The 21319-nt window shown below is 37.8% G+C and overlaps 1 protein-coding gene across 1 annotated transcript in view; it reads right to left on the reverse strand.

Moving 5' to 3' along the window:
* Window positions 1-15970: 15970 nt before the first annotated feature.
* RMDN2 (regulator of microtubule dynamics 2) overlaps window positions 15971-21319 on the reverse strand; it is a 60567-nt gene continuing 55218 nt past the window's right edge. Inside the window, exons 9-11 of the mRNA XM_042781545.1 lie at window positions 16668-16721; window positions 16503-16583; window positions 15971-16030 (exon numbers count right to left, since the gene is read on the reverse strand). Coding sequence (XP_042637479.1) covers window positions 15971-16030; window positions 16503-16583; window positions 16668-16721 — 195 coding nt within the window. The remainder of the gene's footprint in view (window positions 16031-16502; window positions 16584-16667; window positions 16722-21319) is intronic.

Genomic DNA, 21319 nt, shown 5'->3' on the forward strand with positions numbered 1-21319 from the left:
TTCATAATAAAAAAACAAAATAAAATAAATGAATCAAAACTAAGGAAGAACTAACACAGATATTAGAATTAGCAGACAAGGACCTTAAAGCAGTTATTATAATGGTATTCCTTATATTCAAGAAGTTAAGCAGAGATATGGAAGATATATAAAAAAAGACCCAAATCACACTTCGAGAGATAATAACTACACTGTATGAAATGAAAAGTATACAGGATGGCATTAACAGCAGTTCAGACACTGGAGAAAATAGGATTTGTGAACTTGATGACATTGCAATCCAAAATGAAAGAGAGAGAGAAAAGAGAATTAAAACAAACAAAAAATAACCAACAGAGCATCAGTGAGCTGTGGGACAATTTAAAGCACCCTACTAACCACCTATTTGATGAAGAAAAAAAAAAAATTACCAAAAACAAAACGTTACCAAATTTGATGAAAACTATAGACTCACAGATCCAAGAAGTTAATGAACCCTAAGACAGGAAACATGAAGATAACTACACCAAGGCACATCACAGTCAAGATGTATTCAACTAGAGATAAAGAGAAAATTAAATCAATCAGACACACAAAAAAGAACAAAGATAAGGATGACAATTGCTTATTGGAAATAATGCAAGTGAGAAGATAGTGAAGCAGTGCCCTTAAACTATCGAAAAAAGGTCGACCTAAAATACTATAAACCAAAACCTGTTGCCATTGAGTCAATTCCTACTCATAGTGACCTTATAGGACAGAGTATAACTGCCCCATAGGCTTTCCAAGGCTATAATCTTACAGAAGCAGACTGTCACATTTTCTCCCATGAAGCAGCGGATGGGTTCGAACTGCTGACTGCTTAACCACTGTGCCACCAGGGTTCCTTCTAAAATGTGATATCACCCTCAAATATCTTTCTCAAGCAAAGGTGAAATAAGGACTTTTTCAGATGTATAAAAGTTGAACAAATGTATCACCAGTATACCTGCACCATGTTGTTGTTGTTGTTGTTATGTGCCGTCGAGTCGGCCCCGACTCATAGCGACCCCTCCTTGGGTTTCCGAGGCAGTATCACTACGGAAGTAGGATTGCCCAACCTTCCTTCCGAGGAGTGGCTGGTGGGTTTGAACCGCCAGCCGTCTGGTTAGCAGGCAAGTGTCTTAGCCACTATGCTACCAGAGCTCCTACCTACCTGCACCATAAGAAATGCTAAATAACTTCAGACAGAAGGGGGAAAAAGTGTGTTGTTATTGTTAGAAGCTGGCAAGTCAGTTCTGACTCATTGTAACCCTATGTACAACAGAACAAAACACCGCCTAGTCCTGTGCCATCCTCATAATCAAGTTTGAGCCCATTGTTGCAGCCACTGGGTCAATCCATCTCATTGAGGGTCTTCTTTTTTGCTGACCCTCTACTTTACCAAGCATGCTATCTTTCTCCCGGGACTGGTCCCTCCTGGTAACAAAGTATGTGAGATGAAGTCTCATCATCCTCCCTTCTAAGGGACATTTCAGCTTACTTCTACCAAGGCAGATTTGTTCATTCTTCTGGCAATCAGTGTTATATTCAATATTCTTCACAACACCATAATTCAAAGGTATCAATTCTTCATTGGTCTTCCTTAGTGATTGTCCAGCTTTTGCATGCACATGAGGTGATTGAAAATACCTGGCTTGGGTCAGTTGCACCTTAGTCCTCAAAGTGATATCTTGTTTTTTTAACACTTAAAGGGATATTTTGCAGCAGATTTGCCCAATGCAATACTTTGATTTCTCTTGGGGGAAAAAAAAAAAAAAAAAAAAAAATTCTTGCCCTCTGAGATATCTCCCTGTACAAATATTGCCTTTCTGATCTCCCATGGTTGATTTTTCTAAGGAATATAACTACCAGCTGTATATGTTGACCTTATATGCCTGTCTATTGTTTGGCTGAAAGCCACAGGAATGAAATCAATTCCAGGCCCAAAGGGTGACTAGGGGCCATAGTCTTGGGGGTTTCATCAGTTTTGCCAGTCCAGTAAGCCTGGTCTTTTTTTTTTCCCCCTCAGTTTTGTTCCACATTTCTCTTCCACTCTCTCAAAAATCTCCTGTTTTGATCCCTTTCCAAGCAGTTGACAGTGGCAGCTGAGCACCATCTAGTTCTTCTGATCTCAGGGTCATATAGGATGAGGTTTGCATGGAGCATTTGTCTCTCGGACTGATTGTTTCCATGTGTCTTTGGTTTTCTTTACTCTGGATGAAGAGAGACCAATTGTTGCATCTGAGATGGCCACTTGCAAGCATTTAAGACCCCAGTCACTACTCACCAAAGTAGAATGTAGAACAATGTTTTTGTGTAGTATGTTATACCATTTGAGCTTGAAGTCCCCTGGAATGATGGTCCCAAGCCCACGGACCCAGTGGCTCCCTCCCACAGGGTGTCTGGCTGTGGCTAAGAAGTTATCATAACTGACTCGTTAGCTTTATTATATACACAGACATTCTTATTATCTCATACAAATACGTATGTAGAAATATTGTCTGCCAAACTTATATATGGTCATAGGTATATTCCCTTTTGCCTAGAACATACTAGATCCTTCAGCCTGTCTACCTATGTATCTACCCAAAGATTAATGTGTATTATCACTGATAATACAGTATTGCATATGTAAAAGGGTTTATCTGTGCTATCTGTACCTCTTGTGCACCTCTCTGTGTCTTCCTTTTCCTTAGTGTTATTGTTTTGGTCACTTGCTTTTGGTATATTGCCTTTCCCTTCACCCAAATCAATACTTGTCTCTTATCTAACAATTTTCCCTTCCTTCCCCTCAGGTAACCAACAAAATTTCTTTCCTTGTGTAGACTTTTCCTTGCTTTTTACGATAGTGGATTAATACAAATTTGTCCTTTTGTGATTGACTTGTATCACTCAGCATAATGTCCTGGAAAGCAAAGAATACCAGAAAAAAAGTTTTCCTGTATTTTATTGACTATGCAAAGGCATTTGACTGTGTGCATCATAGCAAATTATATGGATAACATTGTGAAGAATGGGAATTCCAGAACTCTTAATTGTGCTCATGAGGAACCTATACACAGCCCAAGAGGCAGTTGTTTAAACAGAAGAAAGAGATGGTACATGGTTTAAAATCACTGTGGTGGTTAAGCCCAAGGTCAAGGAGCTTTCACACCTCTAATACGTTTATAAGTGCCTAGAGCCTGGCACTTTGAACTCTGATTTCTAGTCTCCCGAACTGTAAGAGAATAATCTCCTGTTTGTTCAAGCCATCCCATTTGTGGTGTATTGTCAGAGCAGCACTAGGTAACCAGAACAATCATAGGTGTGAGTCAGAGTTGTATCCTTTCACCATACTTATTTAATCTGTATGCTAAGCAAATGTCCAAGAAGCTGGACAGTATGAGGAAGAACATGGCATCAGGATTGGAGAAAGACTCATTAACACAATATGGAGATGACACAAACTGGCTTGCTGAAAGTGAAAATGACTTGAAGCACTTACTTATGTAGATCAAAGACTACAGCCTTCACTCTGTATTACATCTCAACATAAAGAGAACAAAAATCCTCACAACTGGACCAAAAAGCAACATCACAATAAATGAAGTTGTCACGGATTTAGTTTTACTTGGATCCACAATCAATGCCCATAGAGGCAGCACTTAAGAAATCTGATGACAAATTGCACTGGGCAAATCTGCTACAAAAGACCTCTTTAAAGTGTTAAAGAGCACAGATGTCATTTTGAAAACTAAGGTGGACCTGACCCAAACCATGGTATTTTCAAAAGCCTTATATACATGTGAAAGCTGGATGATGAACAAGGAAGACTGAAGAACTGATGCATTTGATTTGTGGGGTTGGCAAAGAATATTGAAAATACCACTGACTGCCAGAACAACGAACAAATTTTGTCTTGGAAGAAGTATAGGTGGAATGCTCCTTAGAAGTGAGAATGGCCAGATTTTGTCTCATCTGCTTTGGTCAGGTCGTCAGAAGGATATATCATGTTTGGTAAAGAAGGTGGTCAGCAAAAAAGGGGGAAGACTCTCAAGGAGGTAGACTGACACAGCAGCTGCAATGTTGGGTTCAAGCAAAGCAAGGATTGTGTGGATGGAGCAGGACTGGGCAGTGTTTTGTTCTGTTGTACAGAGGGTTGCTGTGAGTCAGAGCTGACTCAATGGCACCTAACAACAACTTCATTGTCTTTCAGCGTAGATGCTTTTTTGTGCATCTTTTCATACAGCTGAGAACACTATAATTTTGTCTTATATAGCACTTAAGATGTTCTGGGCATTTCCTTACATCATTTTTGTAAAAAATTTTAATGTCAAAATAATATTCTGTTCTAGTTATATTCTAATATGTTTAGCTGCTTTCTTATTGTTGGACATAGTGTTTTGCTGTAATAAATAATACTGTCATGAACATTTGTAAATTATAGTATTTTTATAATAATTGACTTATCATAAATTTAATCAAATTATAATTTATTATATAGTACTTTTTAAGAATTATTTTCATGCATCAGAATTATAAGATTAAAAAGTTAGTACATTTATTTTTTATTTTTGCAGTGCTCCCTCCCTTCGCCTCCCACCCCCAGTAACCAACAAAGAAAGTTTCCTTCCATATATAAACCTTTCCTTGACTTTTTACAATAATGAACTAATACAATATTTGTCCTTCTGTGGTTGACTTATTTTACTCAGCATAATGTCTTCCAGGTTCATCCACATTGTGTAGTGCTTTGCAGATTCTACATTATTCTTTAATGCTGCATAGTATTCCATTTTATGTATGTACCATAGTTTGGTCATCCATTCTTCTGTTAATAGGCACCTAGGTAGTTTCCATCTTTTTGCTATTGTAAATAGCACTGCGATGAGCATGTATGCATGTATCTGTTCTTGTCCTGGTTCTCACTTCTTTAGGATATATACCTAGTAATGGGATTGCTGGATCAAATGGTATTTCTAATTCCAACTTTTCAGGGAATCACTATACTGCTTTCCACAATGGTTGTATCATTTAACAGTCCCACCAGCAGTGTATGAGGGTCCCAATCTCTCCACGTCCTCACCAGCATTTTTTATTTTCTGTCTTGTTGAATTTTGCTATTAGTGCTGGGGCAAGATGGTATCCCATTGTTGTTTTGATTTGCATCTCTCTAATGGCTAATGATCATGAACATTTCTTCATGTGTTTGTTGGCCACCTGAATATCCTCTTTGGTGAAGTGTCTATTCATGTCTTCTGCCCATTTTTGAATTGGATTGTTTGTCTTTTTGTTGTTGAGGTGTTGGAGTTTTCTATAAATTTTAGTGATAATTCCCTTATCAGATATGTCACTGCTGAATATTTTTTCCTGATCCGTAGGTTCTTTTTACTCTTTTGGAGTAACTTTTAGAGAGTTAGTACATTTTTGATATTCCAGATACATTTTACCAAATGTTTGTAACAAAATACCCTCTTGCCAGGAGTCTGTGAGAATGCTCCATCTCATGGTATCATTGTTAGCTTGAATATTTCCTAAAAGAAAAAAAAAAAAATTCTTGCTAATTGGATGGTAAAACAGTATCTTATTGTAATTTTATCTGCATTTCTTGGATTACTAGCTTCAATATTTTCCTCTTTATGAGCTTATTCATATCCTCTGTCCATGTTTTTCACTTTTTATCTACATCTATAAAATTATTTGTAAAGTCTCATGAAAACACGAATAAAATACTCACTAAAGTTCATTTTATTGGACTGATTTAAATATTTTATTCAAAGAAATATTCTGAAGATTATAGTTTAATATAGGAAAAATATAAAGCATAAACCTTTTTAGATAATTTTGATCTGATATTATAGTAACTAGGGTCTCCAAATAACATGATTAATTCTGTAGTGCTACTAGTGGAATGCATTCTTCAGAAACGTGGTTATACCTTCAACTCTGAGCACATTACCCTTACATGAAAATGAAAAATGATAATAAAATCATAAATATAATTAGCTTAAATTTTAGTAGACCACATCTGATTTGTTGGAGAGTAAGTTCTTTTATTTATCTCTTCAAGGAAGTAATCATCCTTTCTACCTCTTTCTGTGCTTCTTTATCCTATAAAGAAAAGACAGGTACACAATTACACAATGAAAGTTTACACATTCATCCTAATATTCTTGGTATTTTGAAATAGATTTTTGTTAAGTGAGGACATATTTTTTGAAAGACCATTACAAAGAAACCTTGCATTTCTGAGGACCAGGCATGATATAGATCTTTGAGAATGTGGGTAATGTAGAGTGCTATTTTCTGACTCTTTCTCCACCAGGTTATGAGTAGTGGAATACAGAAAGGAAAGAGTCTTCCTTGTAAACTGACATACTTTTAAGCTTAACATACTGGATCCTACCAGTGTGTTAAGAATATCACTGTTTTCCTCTTCAACTATGGGTTTTGAAGAAGTCCTAGCCCTTCCAGTAAGATTTGAAGAAATCTGAGATTCTACTGTAAGAGTTAGAAAAATACATATTTCATTATTAACTTATTCAGATAGCTTATATTTAAGATCGAAACTAATGTAATACATTTTATAGAAAGTCATACATAGTTATTTCTTTAAAATAAATGTGGAAGTTAGAAAAAGTAGCAATAAATTCAGATGGTAGGGCTCTCTTCTGGCTTTCTGCACTTAAGAAGCATTTATTTCACACCTACCAAAAAGGAATTTGAGAAACATAACAAATTAAAAATAAACAGATGAGAAAAATGGGACAAAGTAGATATGTAGAAATAAATGTCTTTTTTTAAATAAAAAAATTGAAAGTTCTCCAGTAGGTTTTCTTTTTTAATTTTTGCTTCTTGTTACTTAAATCTACGGTTTTTTTATTGCAGTGAAACCACAGTTTTAACCATAAACATCAGTACTCTAAGTATATTATCATATCCGATCAACTAGAAGTTTATCTTCCATAAAAATCAGTATTTATTGAAGCTTGAGAGAAAATGAAATAAATGATATCTGAAATATTAGTATGTTACTTATAAGAATTTATAAAAAATCCGTAATTTTGGGTTTTGAGATTCATGTTTATCTTTGTAACTCCATGACTAGCTCAGTAGCTGGTACCTAGAAGACCTTTAATAAATGCCTACTAATAACAGTAATAACAATAAACTATGAGTGCAACATGATAGACACATAAGCTGAACAGGTGAGGGAAGGTGAATGGGATCACATTCATGAATATATATAGGTTTGACAGAGGACATTTCTACATATGTATTTATATGTGCTACAAATATGTCCTATCCACTATGCCACCAGAGATCCTTAGGTGTAAGATAGATGTGATATTATACTTTTAAATATATATATATATATATATATATATATATGTATGTTTGATAGAGGATATTTCTTCTTATGTATTTACATAAGCTGCAAATATATCCCTGAATATAGTAGAGCATATATGGGGCAAAGTTATAAAAACTTCTTAGCCATAACCAAACACCTTGAGAAATGAGTCGCTGGACCTGGGGGCTCAGGACCATAGTCTTGGGGAACATCAAGGTCAATTGGCACAACACAGTCCACAAAGAAAATGTTTTACCTCCTTTTTTTGAGAGTAATGACTAGGGTCTTAAAAGCTTGTGAGTAACCATCTAAGGGGCAGCTACTGATCTCTCCCTGTGCGGAGCAAAGAAAAGTGAAGATAAGCAAAGATGCATGGAAACAATTAGAAGTGATTAATTTTTTTTAAAAGATTAATGGACCCCATGAACCTCAGCCTCTATGACCCTGAGAATAGAAGAACCAGATGGTGCCCCGCTACCACTGTTAATCTCTCTGAAAGGGATCACAATAGAATGACTTCGATAGAGTGGGAGAAAAATGGAACAAAACTCAAAATCATAAAAAAGATCCAGGTTTACTGGTCTGTTGGAGATTGGTGGAACCCCCAAACTGTGGCCTTTAGCCCTTAGTCACCCTTCAACCCTAGAACTGAACTCATCTCCATGGCTTAACTTTCAGCCAATCAATAGACAGGCTATAGGTGAACAGTAACAACAGGAAGATATGCACTCCTTAGAACAACGAACCATACAAGATCAAAAGGGCAGCATTTGTACAGGTACAAAGTTCAGAGGCCAAATAGGGATAGGAAAGAAGGATGAATGGAAATGGGAAACACAAGGATGAGGTAGGATGAGTGCTATTACATTGTGGGGACTGCACTCAATGTTATGAAGCAAAATGTGTGTGAACTGTTGAACAGAAAACTAATTTGCTCTGTAACCTTTCACTTAAATCACAATAAAAAGTTAAAAACCTTAAAAAGCAAAAAAAAAAAAAAAAAGAGAGAGAAAGAAATGCCAGCTAAGTAAAATGCCAGAATTCCCCAGCAATTTTCCAAATCAATTTCTTACAGAAGAATGAATGACATAGATGAGAGAATTATTTTAATTAGATATCTAAAGAAATGAATGTTCACAAACTATAGAGAAATATTTAAAATTAAGATCATGACTTAGTAAAAAGTACATGCACCACAAAGCTGAATCTCCCAGTCCTCTGCCCCAATCCTAACTTTCAACACACACACAGCCATCTCCCAATCTTTATCTCTATGCCAAGACTTCTACCAAAATGTTATATTTTATTTATGTGGTGAGGGGTAGGTCTTTTTAGCTCAAAAAGCCAGCAAAACCACTACCTCCTGGCCATGTTTTCTTCTGTCACTGTCCACATGGATAGCCTTCAGGCCATTAATCCTCTTGATGTATTCATCCCAATAGTTCTCGTCTATGCTTTCTCTCCCTTTTTTTCAGCCTCTTCTCCTCCTTCATTTACAGTGTTTGCTGAAACTCCTCTTAGGGGACTTATTTTGAAGTTGCTCTTGCATAACCAGCAATGTGTTTGCTAAGAGAATATTCTTTTAGAGGATAGAAGAGAGGATGAAGGATATTATTAGGGGAGGTTAGAAGGTTGGGTAATCCTACTTCTATAGTGATTTGTTGTTGTTGTTGTTATGTGCCATTGAGTCAGACCTGACCCATAGCGACCCCTCCTTGGGTTTCCAGGGCAGTATCACTACGGAAGTAGATTGCCCCATCTTCCTTCCGGGGAGTGGCTGGTGGGTTTGAACCGCCGGCCTTCTGGTTAGCAGTCAAGTGCCTTAGCCACTACGCTACCAGAGCTCCCTCTATAGTGATACTGCCTCGGAAACCCAAGGAGGGGTCACTATGAGTTGGGGCCGACCTGATGGCACGTAACAACAACAACAACAACAACAACACTTTTTATACTTTATCAGACTGCTAGTTACTACTCTCCTTTGTATTTTTACTTTTGTTTTTTATGACTTTGGCACCTGGGTCACTCTCTCTCCACACCAAGTTCTGTCATCACTGTTAGAGACTTCATTGTCCCCATGGGCCATGTATCCAATACCCTGGCCTTTTAGAAGTGGGTCTCCTCATCTCCTTTCTTCCCTGTCATCCAATGAGCAAACCCTGAGCTGTGCCATGACCTAAAACTGCTCTTCCCCCGAAATAAATATCCTGATCTTTGAACAAGAAGCCCAAGTGTGCAAAGGTTAAAGCGTTCAGCTGTTAACTGAAGTAGCAACCTATTTTGCGGGGTCATTTAGCCAATGACCCTCAGTAATTACACCAAACTGTCAACTTCACAGGTTCTTCAAGCAATTTTTCCTTACTTTTCTCTATCAGCCTTTTCCTGTTTTGACTTGCTTTCTACCTACCTTAGCTCCACATTCACTCCCTTAATAAAAGCCTAAACTCTTCTCCTTCTCTGGCACTCACCCTGTATTACTACAAATCAACAAACTCAATTGCTTCTTCACCTGCTTGTGACAAAAGAGGAGGTCCTTAATGGGCTTCTAGGAGCTCTGGTGGCATAGAGCCTAAGGCATTTGATGGCTAACCAGAAGGCTGGTGGTTCAAACCCACCAGCCACTCCTCAGAAGGAAGATTGGGCAATCTACTTATGTGTGATACTGCCTCGGAAACCCAAGGAGGAGTTGCTATGAGTCAGATCTGACTCGACGGCAGTGAGGTTTTTTTTTTTTTTTTTAAATGGGTTTCTGGGTCCCATTCTGTCTGATTTTCTCAGGATCTTATTCAATTATTCTTCTCTATATATAATCTTTCCTTAATCCTTCTTTCTTTTGACCCTTTCTTATTATCACTTAAATATTGTGGTGGTTAAGTTTGTGTGTCCACTTGGCTGGGCCTGGTTGAGTGGCTGGGCAGCTGAATGTAGTTATTCCCCATGTGAGATTGGTAATTAACTGCATGGTGGAATCTATTGGAGCAGCTGATAGCTGCTTTGGGTATGTGGTCTGCTTCCTGTATGTAAGAAACAGCTTTGGGAATGGTCTCAAGCTTTTGGCACCCTTGAACCCTGCATGTAGCCATGCCGTTGTGCAGTAGCTTGCTATGTTCTGCTGATCTTGGGACTTTCAATGGACTTGAATTAATGCCATGTGGCTTGATAAGATCGGGACTGTGCCTTTTTATTTGTCAATCTTGGGCTTGTCTCAGCAGCCAGCAACTGTCTGAGTGATGAAAAGCCTCTAGCTTCAGTGGCCTGGGAGCAGAAGGCAGAGCTGAAGCCCAAGGTTGTGGGGCTTTCACCCAACCCCTAGAGCCTGGTACTTTCAGGTTGGACTTAAAGCCTCTAAACTGTTAGAGAATAAACTCCTGTTTGTTCAAGCATCCCATTTGTGGAATTTTTGTTAGAGCAGCATAGAAGTAACCAAAAAAAATATGCTCCCCTATTTTTCTTCTCAAATACACTATTACTCAACTTAAGAATCCCTTAACTTCTATCTTACATCTCTCCTCCCTTCTCCATCAAAGTGTTTGGAAGTATGTCTACACAAAATGACTGAATTTTCTCATCACTGGTCTATCTGCACTCTGGTCTCACCTCTAATGCTCCACTCAAATAGTCCAGGTTAAAGCTTTTAATGACATACACACAACCGGACTTAACAGATTCATTTCAGTCCTTTGCTTTCTTAACTTCTTGATTGTACCTGACAGAGTTGAGCACATCCACATTCCTTGGCTTCTGAGGCAACATCTTTTCTGGTCACTTCTTTTCAGTCTCACTTGTAAATTCCTCTTCCTCCATCCATTTAGTTATGTTGGTGTTTCTCAGAGGTTGATCTCTAGCCTTCTGCTTTTCACATATAACCTCTGTGAGTGGTCTCTTCCATACTTGTGTGGCTTCAGACATCATTTATATGCTACATATTCAATGATTTACTAGATTTGGAAATTTCACAAGGACAAACTCAACATGTCCAAAATTGAACTCACCTTCTCCACCAAGGCTGATTCTCAGTATTCCCTGTGTCAATAAAGGGCACCTCCATCTACCTGATTCAGTTTCCTAAGACAGAAACCTAGAAGTCATCCTTGAATCTTCCTTCTCCATTGATATTCAATCTTCAATTTATAGAAAATATTGCATACAGATATGTCAATTCTGTCCCCTCCTCTTCATCCTCATGGCCATCATCTCATCCAGGTTATCACCTCACATCTGCACTATTATTGCAAGTGTCACCTAAATGGTATTCCTGCTTCTGGTTTTACTCCATTCTAATTCAAGCCAGTCCTCACATGGTAGTTCTTGTGCTCTTCTAAAAAATCTTATCACATTATCTGTAAAACATTTAAAATCCTCATTTCCTTAGAGTTTCAGTTTACCTAGCACCACTGGCCTTTCTTAGGCCCTGGTCGAGGTTGTGGTCCATGGTATTATTTTCTCATAAATCTCTGTCTTTTCCACTTCTATAACACTCATCACACTTTATTGTTATTACTTATTCAATATTTGCCTTTCCTGGTAGACAACAGGATTCCTGGTATCTGTCTTTTCTCATTGATCCCCATACCTTCAACAGGGTACCTAATGTAAATGAGTAAAGATAATCTCTTACACACACTCACATACATATATTCAAATATATAGACTTATCTGATCCAAATGAATTGGGAAATGACATGTTTTTAGAAAATGCATCGATGTTCTTTGCTAAAGACTTGGGATAAATAAGAGACAGACCTGCTTATATTAAATTGTTACTATACTCCTGACATTTGTGAAATGGTTATGAAACACCAACTTTACTAGACTGGGTACTGGTTAAGAATGACTTGTCCCAAACTGATGCTACATCATCAGTTATTTTAAGAAAATTAATTAAAAGACAATCTAAGAAATCTCTTCATGGTTTTTTTTAAGACCAACCTAAAGAATACAGCCAAAGCCATTACATATTGGGAAATCTTAAGAAAGAATACATTTTGAATGCAAGTGAAAGGAAGGTAAGAGCCAAAGGAGTAGAAATAGCAAGTTACAAGCACAGTAACACTCCCTTCCTGCAACTCATAAAAATGTCTCTTCAGAGAGTGGGAAAGTTTGTCCATCCTATAACAAACAAGGAAGAAGAAATTGGCCAGCCATGGAGAACATAGGTAAGTTCATCTATAAGAAATAAGTTCAAACCAGAAAGAAACAGGCACATAAGAGTTTCTAACAAATAAGACCCTGGGCAACATTTCTGGGTTTCTGTACATGACCCCCTCATCACTATGAGCTGTAACATTCTTATATATATCACAGGAAGGATAGATGGACATTTATGGACTAACTATAGTTTCCAAGCCTTTTTGAAAAGCTAAAACAATATATTAAGATAATCAAATATGACAGGAGCTCTGGTAGCATAGTGCCTAAGGCACTTGACTGCTAACCAGAAGACTGGGAGTTCAAAGCCACCAGCCACTCCTCAGAAGGAAGGCTGGGCAATCTACTTCTGTACTGATACCACCTCGGAAACCCAAGGAAGGATTGCTATGAGTCGGGTCTGACTCGAGGGCACATAACACACACACACACACACACACACAATCAAATATGAGATACTAAGATAGAACATTTAAAGTGAGATTAAGTCTTTATTACTATCAGTGGTTACTACTAAGGGTGATGATTCTCAATTTATATTGGAAGACTGGACTGCAGCTTCATGCTGATTGGAACTGCAGCTCAGGACTTTAATTGACAGGTACCGTCAAAGACTACTATAAACAAACAAACAAAAAACCAAACTGGTTGCTGTCGAGGCAATCCCAAAACCTGGCAACCCCATGTGCCACAGAGTAGAATTGAGCTCCACAGGGTTTTCTTGGCTGTGATCTTTACAGAAGCAGATCACCAGGCCTTTCTTCTGTGGCATCAGTGAGTTCAAACCATCAACCTTTCTGTTAACAGTTGGGAGCAAGCCATTTGTGCCACCCAGGGACCTTCAAGACTATATCAAAACCAAACTCACTGCCATTGAGTCAATTCTGACTCATAGCAAGCCCTCCTTGGGTTTTTGAGGCAGTATCTCTGTGGAAGTAGATTGCCCAGTCTTCCTTCTGAGGAAGGAGACCAGGTTTCTGGTTAGCAGTCAAATGCCTTAGGCACTATGCCACCAGAGCTCCTCTTCAAGACTATACCACTCGCTAAATATAAAGACATATTCTTTACTTTAAACACTCCCAAAGTCCACCTCGTTTTTGTGGTTGCTTTTCATACATTGTATTTTCTGCCCTGTAAGAGTTTATTTGTCTTAGAAGGTGATTAATGTCAAAGTATTATGACAATTTTAAAATGTAGTTTTTATCAGATTAGTACGCTCTCATTGTAAAGCAAAATGTTACATAATGCTTTAATGTGCGCTTTGTCAGTGCACTCCAAGTCAATGAGCTTTCATACTGCCTCCAGGCAAATGACTTTCAGGCTGATGATGAAGTCATCATTTCATCCAGCAGTCATTCTCACACTGCCTCAGACACAGGAATCCCTTCTATTGTGAAAAAGAAATGTTTCTCAGGACCTGAAATTACCTTCCCGAGGTCAAGAAAAGTCCACATGAATAAAAAAAAAACACGGCACTTTAAAATTCTGGGAAACAAAATTTGCTTACATGCATGAATCTCAGATCTAAAGCCCAAGTGGCTGACATTCTCAATGGTGAGTATTGGTGTGATGAACTTAGAGTTACCTCACGGGGGCCAAAGACCTGTCGCAAACGACTATCAAGCAAGGAGGAAGTTACAAAACCCACAAGAAAGATGCAAAATGTTATGTTATGCAAGTTCATGTAAGGAAGCGATAACTGATGGCTGGATTGTCTTCCCTATAATTAGTGGCACTGAAAGACTTTTGGGAAATGAATAAACTAGTCAGTCAAATCACTGAGGGTGTATATACTTACTCCTCACTTACTATCTTATTTGCCATTTTACATTTATGACAATAGTAAACAATCTACTATCCAATTACTTTGTGCAGTAATGACATATGCCTGACGATGTCATGGTACGAGGAGACAACTCTGGCTGTGATAGTCAAGATTCTGTATCAACTTGGCTGGGTCATTATTCTCAGTGGTTTGGCAGTTATGTAATGATGTAGTCATCCTTCATTTTGTCATCTGATGTACTCACCCTCCACTTTTGCATAACATTGATTTTCACATAATGACCTGCCCTTTGGAATCTAACCATGTTGATAAGTGAGGAGGAGGTATATTTCAATCTAGAAAAACTCTATAGAGATAGTGAGTACCACATGTAACTCACTTCATCCTGTTTTCTCATTGAATAAGAAATTGGGATATTCCTAAGGCCATATTTATAGTTACTTGAAAAAAAATTCCTAGGAATATCAATTGGAGTTATCACTGAAGAAAAAAAAATGTAATGCAGGAAATATTTGTTAATGCTATTTGGCTTGTCACTGCGAGTCAGAATTGACTCAATGGCACCTAACAACAACATTTTGCTCGTTACAGAAATCCTTCCAGAGTATCCAATTTTCTTGTTTACAGTTATTACCAGTCCTATTGTATCATCATCATTATAATTATCATAATCATTGTTACTTTTGTTTGTATGATGCTTAGTCATCTTTTGATTCCTTCCACTAATATTATTAAATGTTCATTATGAGCCAGGCTCTATACTTGGCCCTAGGGATATAGTAATGAACAAAAAGGATATAATTACTACTTTAATAGAACTGACTGTCCAGTGTGGAAGACGGACATTAAATAAACAATGACATAAATCATTATAAAATCACAACTGTGCTAAATGAGGAAAAAGCACAAGGTGTTTTCTTGATTGGGAGAATCTAGGAATTCTTTCCTAAAGAAATGACCTTTATGCCGAGATTTAAAAGGTGAATAGGAATAGGACTGATGAAAGGAGTGAGGGTTGGATGGGAAGGCTTCCCGAAGACGTGACAGTATGTACAAAGGGTGCAAGGCAGGGAAGAACATGGTGACGTACAATATGCTTGGAGCACAGAAAGGATAGGAGAGAGGGGAATATATGAAGCTTGAGTGATTGGTAGGAGGACTAGATCTGAGCATTGAAAGATATACTAAAATTTTTTAACTTCATCCTAAAAGCAAAGTGGTATAAATAATGAAGTGACATGTTGAGGTTTACGTTTAATCTGTTGCTTTGACTGCTATTGGGAGCCAACAGTGAGCTAGTGGTCCCTCAATTGAGAGGCTATCATACCACGTAGTGCAGGTGGACAAGGGTAGGGCCCTGCCCTGAGTGTTGGCAGTGAGGTGGTTCAAGGAATGTTCTAGGAGACAAATTTAGTGACATTGGTGACCAGGTGAACATCTGGATTAGGGGTACAAAGGGAGAAGGTGTCAAAAAAGGAGCTGCCATTTACTAAGAGGGCAAGAAGCAATGCAATGCCAGAGTTACTTATCTTTTTTTTAGTGGTAGATGTTGAAAGGCCAAGAAAAAGCTAATATATGTTTCTAATGTTTTTCATGGCCCTGGACAGCCACACCCTGATGAGACCTGCAGACTGATGATGGCAACCCCTTGTATATTCACTTTGTTCTAAGTCGGGCAGACTATCTACCTTGTTTGGTTTCTATCACCGTTTAACCCCCAGCTCTCCAGCATCATGCTGCCCCATTTCTGCTTTAACACCCACCTATAACACCAGGATATGGTTTAACTGCTAGCCCTTGATTTGCTTGCTTCTTAAAAATACAAGAGGTCTCCCGGTGATCAGTTATCCTAAGGAGACACAGCAACTTTAAGAATCATCTTTATACTTCACATTCTTATTGTTAGTTGCCACTGAGTTGATTCCAACTCTTGATGACCTCACATGTGCAGAATGGAACTGGTACAAGGGGGCTTTCAAGGCTGTGACCTTTCTAAAGGAGATGCCAGTCCTGTCTTCTAAGGTGCATTTGGGTGGGCTTGAACTGCCAACCTTTAGGCTAGTAGTCGAGAGATTAACCATCTGTGCCACCCAGACACATGTAGCACATGTAAAATCCAAGTCAAAATGATTTAGAATCAAATAAAACTCTATTTATTTAATTCAACTGTTCATATTTTAAGTTTGCAATAGTATTGGTAAGATAATAGCACTTGCTGTCACTGTTGGGACTTACCTCTTTGGTAACAGAAGAAAGTGACAATGCCAAATTACAGAACTTCAAAGCATTATGTTTTTGCTCAAGATCTACATAACACTATAAAAGAAAGATAATATTAAAGGTAATCATATTTTCAAGAAAATGGATTCAAAATAATCTTAAAACAATGATCCTCGTTACCTTTGCCAAGTACATGTAATTGGACTTGGAATAACCAGGGTGTAGTTCTTCAGTCTGATTTTAAGATAAAATAGACAAAAGAAAAACAGGACAATATTAAAATGACAATAACAATAAATGAAGAGATTATATTTCAATAAATCAAATATTATTAACCAAGTTGCCCTAAGAATTTAATTCAGCTGGTTCACATCTGATTTTATCAGTTCAAGTACCTTTCAGATAGAAACAGAGAGAACTTTTGAATTTATCCATTAAAATAAAGTTGGTTATTATGGTCATAAAGCTTACAAAGCAATGAGATACTTCAAGGTTGCAGGAGTCATTTGGCTTACTCCTATTTCTCTACTTCTCTATTTTGTCTTTATTGAAGAACAAAAACAACTGGTGATATAGTCTCTCAAGGACAAATCCTATATACTTCGCGATCTATCTAGGAAGTGAGAGTAGAACATGACTGATAACCCATGGAAATAGTTTTAAATAAAACTCTATTTATTTAATTCAACTGTTCATATTTTAATAGTTGCTAGATTAATAGTTGATTTCTTACAATTTCAGCACATTCCATATAAGTTGAATAATATCTAAAGTCCATCATTTCAAGTACTTTTGAAGGAAAGATAGATCTGTGAAACAACTAAAATTTTCTTTAAAAGATTTATAGCCAGTTTAACTACTAGCTGGAAGGTTGGTGGTTCAAACCTGACCCAGAGGTGCCTTAGAAGAAAGGCCTGGGTATCTGCTTCTGAAAGGTCACAGCCTTAAAAACCTCATGGAGCAGACTTATTCTGCACACATTCTTACCATGAGTCAGAATCGACTCAGCTGCAGTTGGATAATCAGTGTTTAGGAGTGCCTGGGTGGTATACTTAATGTGCTCAGTGCCAACCAAAAGGCTGGCCCACCCAGAGATACCTTGGAAGAAAGCTTTGTTAATCTACTTCCAAAAAATTAGACATTGAAAACCCTGTGGCGTACAGTTCTACTGATATACAGGGGTCACTATGAGTTCGAACTGACTGGATGGCAACTGACAACAGAAGTAGATCTACTTGTAGATTTTAATCTACTTGTAGTGAAGGCACTTTACTCTTCATCTATCAATCTTTTAAAAGTCAATGTTCTTCTTTATCTCTGGTAAATAAGAATTCTTTCAGATATATGGTATTGCTGCTAGAGAAAACTCTTCTTATAACCTAAGTCAACCTTTACTTCAGAGTCAGCTTTTACTGTTGTAAAGATATGGGCAAGTAGGGTCCTAACTTGACCCTGGTCCCCAACCCAGAAGGATGCAGAACCAAAAAGAAGGGGCATATTATAAAAATTTACAAAAAATCCTCACTTTATAAGATACCTACAACCCAGAATTTTCCAAAGTTAAAAAAAATGGAAGTTCCCGTTTTCTAATTTTATTCTCAACTTCAATCTCATTGCCAAGAGTAACCACAATCAACAATGTGACATGCATGCTACCAGACCTTTATCAAGCATATGCAAATGAAAAATTAGGTAATAATTTTTTAAAAACATTTTTTAAAATGACCATTTTTACATATTTTTCTAAAGCTTTTTTTTTAACTTAATTATCATAGATATCTTTTCTGTACAAGTTGTATGATTCCATTTATATGAAATTCTAAAATAGGCAAAACTAACTTATAATGAAAAGGAAGTAGATCAATGGTTGCCCAGGGCAGGAACTGATAGCAAAGGGGCATAAAGATAATTCTTTGGGGTGATGAAAATGAACTATATTTTGAAAGGTGGTGGTTACATGGGCACACACACTGTCAAAACCCACTGAACTGTACACTTAAAATAAGTGCATCTTGTCATATGTAAATTATCATTGTTGTTAGGTGCCACTGAGTCATAGTGACCCCATGCACAACAGAACAAAACACTACCCAGTCCTGTGCCATCCTCACAATCTTTTCTATGCTTGGGTCCATCTTTGCAGCCACTGTGTCAGTCCATTTCATTGTGAGGCTTCCCCTTTTTTGCTGACCTTCTACTTCACCAAGCATGATATTTTTCTCCAGGAACTGTTCCCTTCTGATAATATGACAAAAGTAGGTGAAACAAAGTCTGGCCATTCTGGCTTCTAAGGAGCATTCAGGCTACACTTCCTGCAGGAGAGATTTGTTTGTCCTTCTACGAGTCCATGATACATTCAATATTCTTCATCAACAGCCACAATTCAAATTCATCAATTCTTCTTCAGCCTTCTTTATTCATTGTCTAGCTTTCCCATGCATATAAGGCTATTGATAATACCATGGCTTGGGTCAGGTGCATCTTAGTTTTTAAAGTGACATCTTTGCTCTTTAACGTTTTAAAGAGGTGTTTTGCAGCAGATTTGTCCAGTGTAATATGTCATCTGATTTCCTGACTTCTGCTTTCATAAGTGTTGATTGTGGATCTAAGTAAAATGAAATCCCTGACAACTCAATCTTTTCTCCATCTATTGTGATGCTGCTTATTGATCTAATTGTGAGGATTTTTGTTTTGTTTATGTTGAGATGTAATCCATAGTGAAGGCTATAGTCTTTGATCTTCATCAGTAAGTGCTTAAAGTCACCATTTTCAACAAGCAAGGTTTTGTCATCTGCATATTACAGGTTGTTAATGAGTCTTCCTCCAATCCTGATGCTGCATTCTTCTTCATATAGTCCACCTTCTCAGATTATCTGCTCAGCATACAGACTGAATAAGTATGGTGAGAGGATACAGCCCTGACACACACCTTTCTTGATTTTAAATCATGCAGTATGCCCTTGTTCTGTCAGAACAACTGCCTCTTGGTCTATGTACAGGTTCCTCATGAGCACGGTTAAGTGTTTTGGAATTCCCATGCTTCTCAATGTTATCCATAATTTGTTATGATCCACACAGTTGAATGCCTTTGTGTAGTCAATAAAACACAGAAGGTCTGGTGGTGCTGTGATTAAAGCATTGTGTTGCTAACCAAGGGTAAGTGGTTCGAACCACCAGCCCTTCCATGGAAGAAAGATGAGGTAGTTTACATAATGATTTATAGCCTTGAAACCCTAGGGGAAGTTCTACTCTGTCCTACAGGGTTACTTTCAGTTGAAATGACCCCATGGCAGTGGGTTTGGGTTTGGTATATAAATTATACCACAAAAATTAAACAAAACACTGGTGCTGGGGTCTTATCCCTAGAGATTCTTAAATAAATAATATGTGTTATTGCCTGGGCTGGCATTTTTAAAGCTCCCTAGATGATTTTGATGTGCAGCCAAGGTTGAGAAACACTGTTCAAGGGAATTGTGCTAAAATTTTGTATGAGGTGAGAAACAGGCTATAGTTGGAAAAATTCCCACAGGACATTCACAGATGACCCCTGGTCTAAAACCACATTCTACCCAGATTTCACTAATTAAGAAAGGAATATAATAGTTGCTAACATTTATTTTTCATTAGTTCACTTAATGTGCTAGATCTTACTCAAAAATTCTCACTGCCACTGAGTAGTTTCTGACTCATAGCGACCCCTCCTTGGGTTTCCGAGGTGGTATATCTATGGAAGTGGATTGCCCAATCTTCCTTCCTAGGCGTGGCTGGTGGGTTTGAACTGCCAGCCTTCTGGTTAGCAGTCAAGTGCCTTAGGCACTACTTGACCAGAGCTCCCTGCTAGACCTGGAGTCAAGCAAATTATATAAATCATATAAACTTCACAGAAAGCCTACAAAGTAGATACTACTGTGCTCACTCTGCAGATGAAGAATTTCAGAATGGGAGAAATTAGGAAACTTAAAAAATTAAGATGGGAAAAGTCTCAGATCTCTAACTTTCTCTAACTTTTAATATGGTATTTCTTTTGACATTTTAGTTAAGAACAGAACAGGGGGACACTACATGGTTTAAAATCATGAAGGATGTGCATCAGGGTTGTATCCTTTCACCACACTTATTCAATCTGTATGATGAGCAAATAATCCAAGAAGCTGGACTATATGAAGAAGAATGTGGCATCAGAATTGGAGGAAGAGTCATTAACAAACTGCGATGTGCAGATGGCACAACATTGCTTGCTGAAAGTGAAGAGGATTTGAAGCACTTATTGATGAAGATCAAGGAATATAGTTTTCAATAGGGATTACACCTCCACATAAAAAAAGTCCTCACAAGTTGACCAACAAGCAGCATCATGATAGATGGAGAAAAGGTTGAAGTTGCCAAAGATTTCATTTTACTTGGATCCACAATCAACACTCATGGGAGCAGTAGTCAAGAAATCAGATGCCACATTGTACTGGGCAAATATGCTGCTAAAGACCTCTTCAAGGTGTTGAAGAACATAGATGTCACTTTGAAGACTAAGGTGTGCTTACTCCGGGTCATGGTATTTTCAATTACCTCAAATACTTGTGAAAGCTGGACAATGAATAAGGAAGACTGAATAAGAAATGGTGCCTTCGAAATGTAGTGTTGGCAAAGAATACTGACAATACCACGGACTACCAGAAGGACAAACAAATCTGTCTTGGAGGTAGTACAGCCAGAATGCTCCTTAGAAGCAAGAATTGCCAGACTTTGTCTCATCTACTTTGGTCACATGGTTAGAAAGGACCAGTCCCTGGAGAAGGATATCATGCTTGGTAAAGTGGAGGGTCAGAGAAAAAGGG

This window comes from Orycteropus afer, unplaced genomic scaffold (assembly GCF_000298275.1).
Source record: "Orycteropus afer afer isolate SDZICR_OR568_19922 unplaced genomic scaffold, OryAfe1.0 scaffold00131, whole genome shotgun sequence".
Lineage (NCBI taxonomy): Eukaryota > Metazoa > Chordata > Mammalia > Tubulidentata > Orycteropodidae > Orycteropus > Orycteropus afer.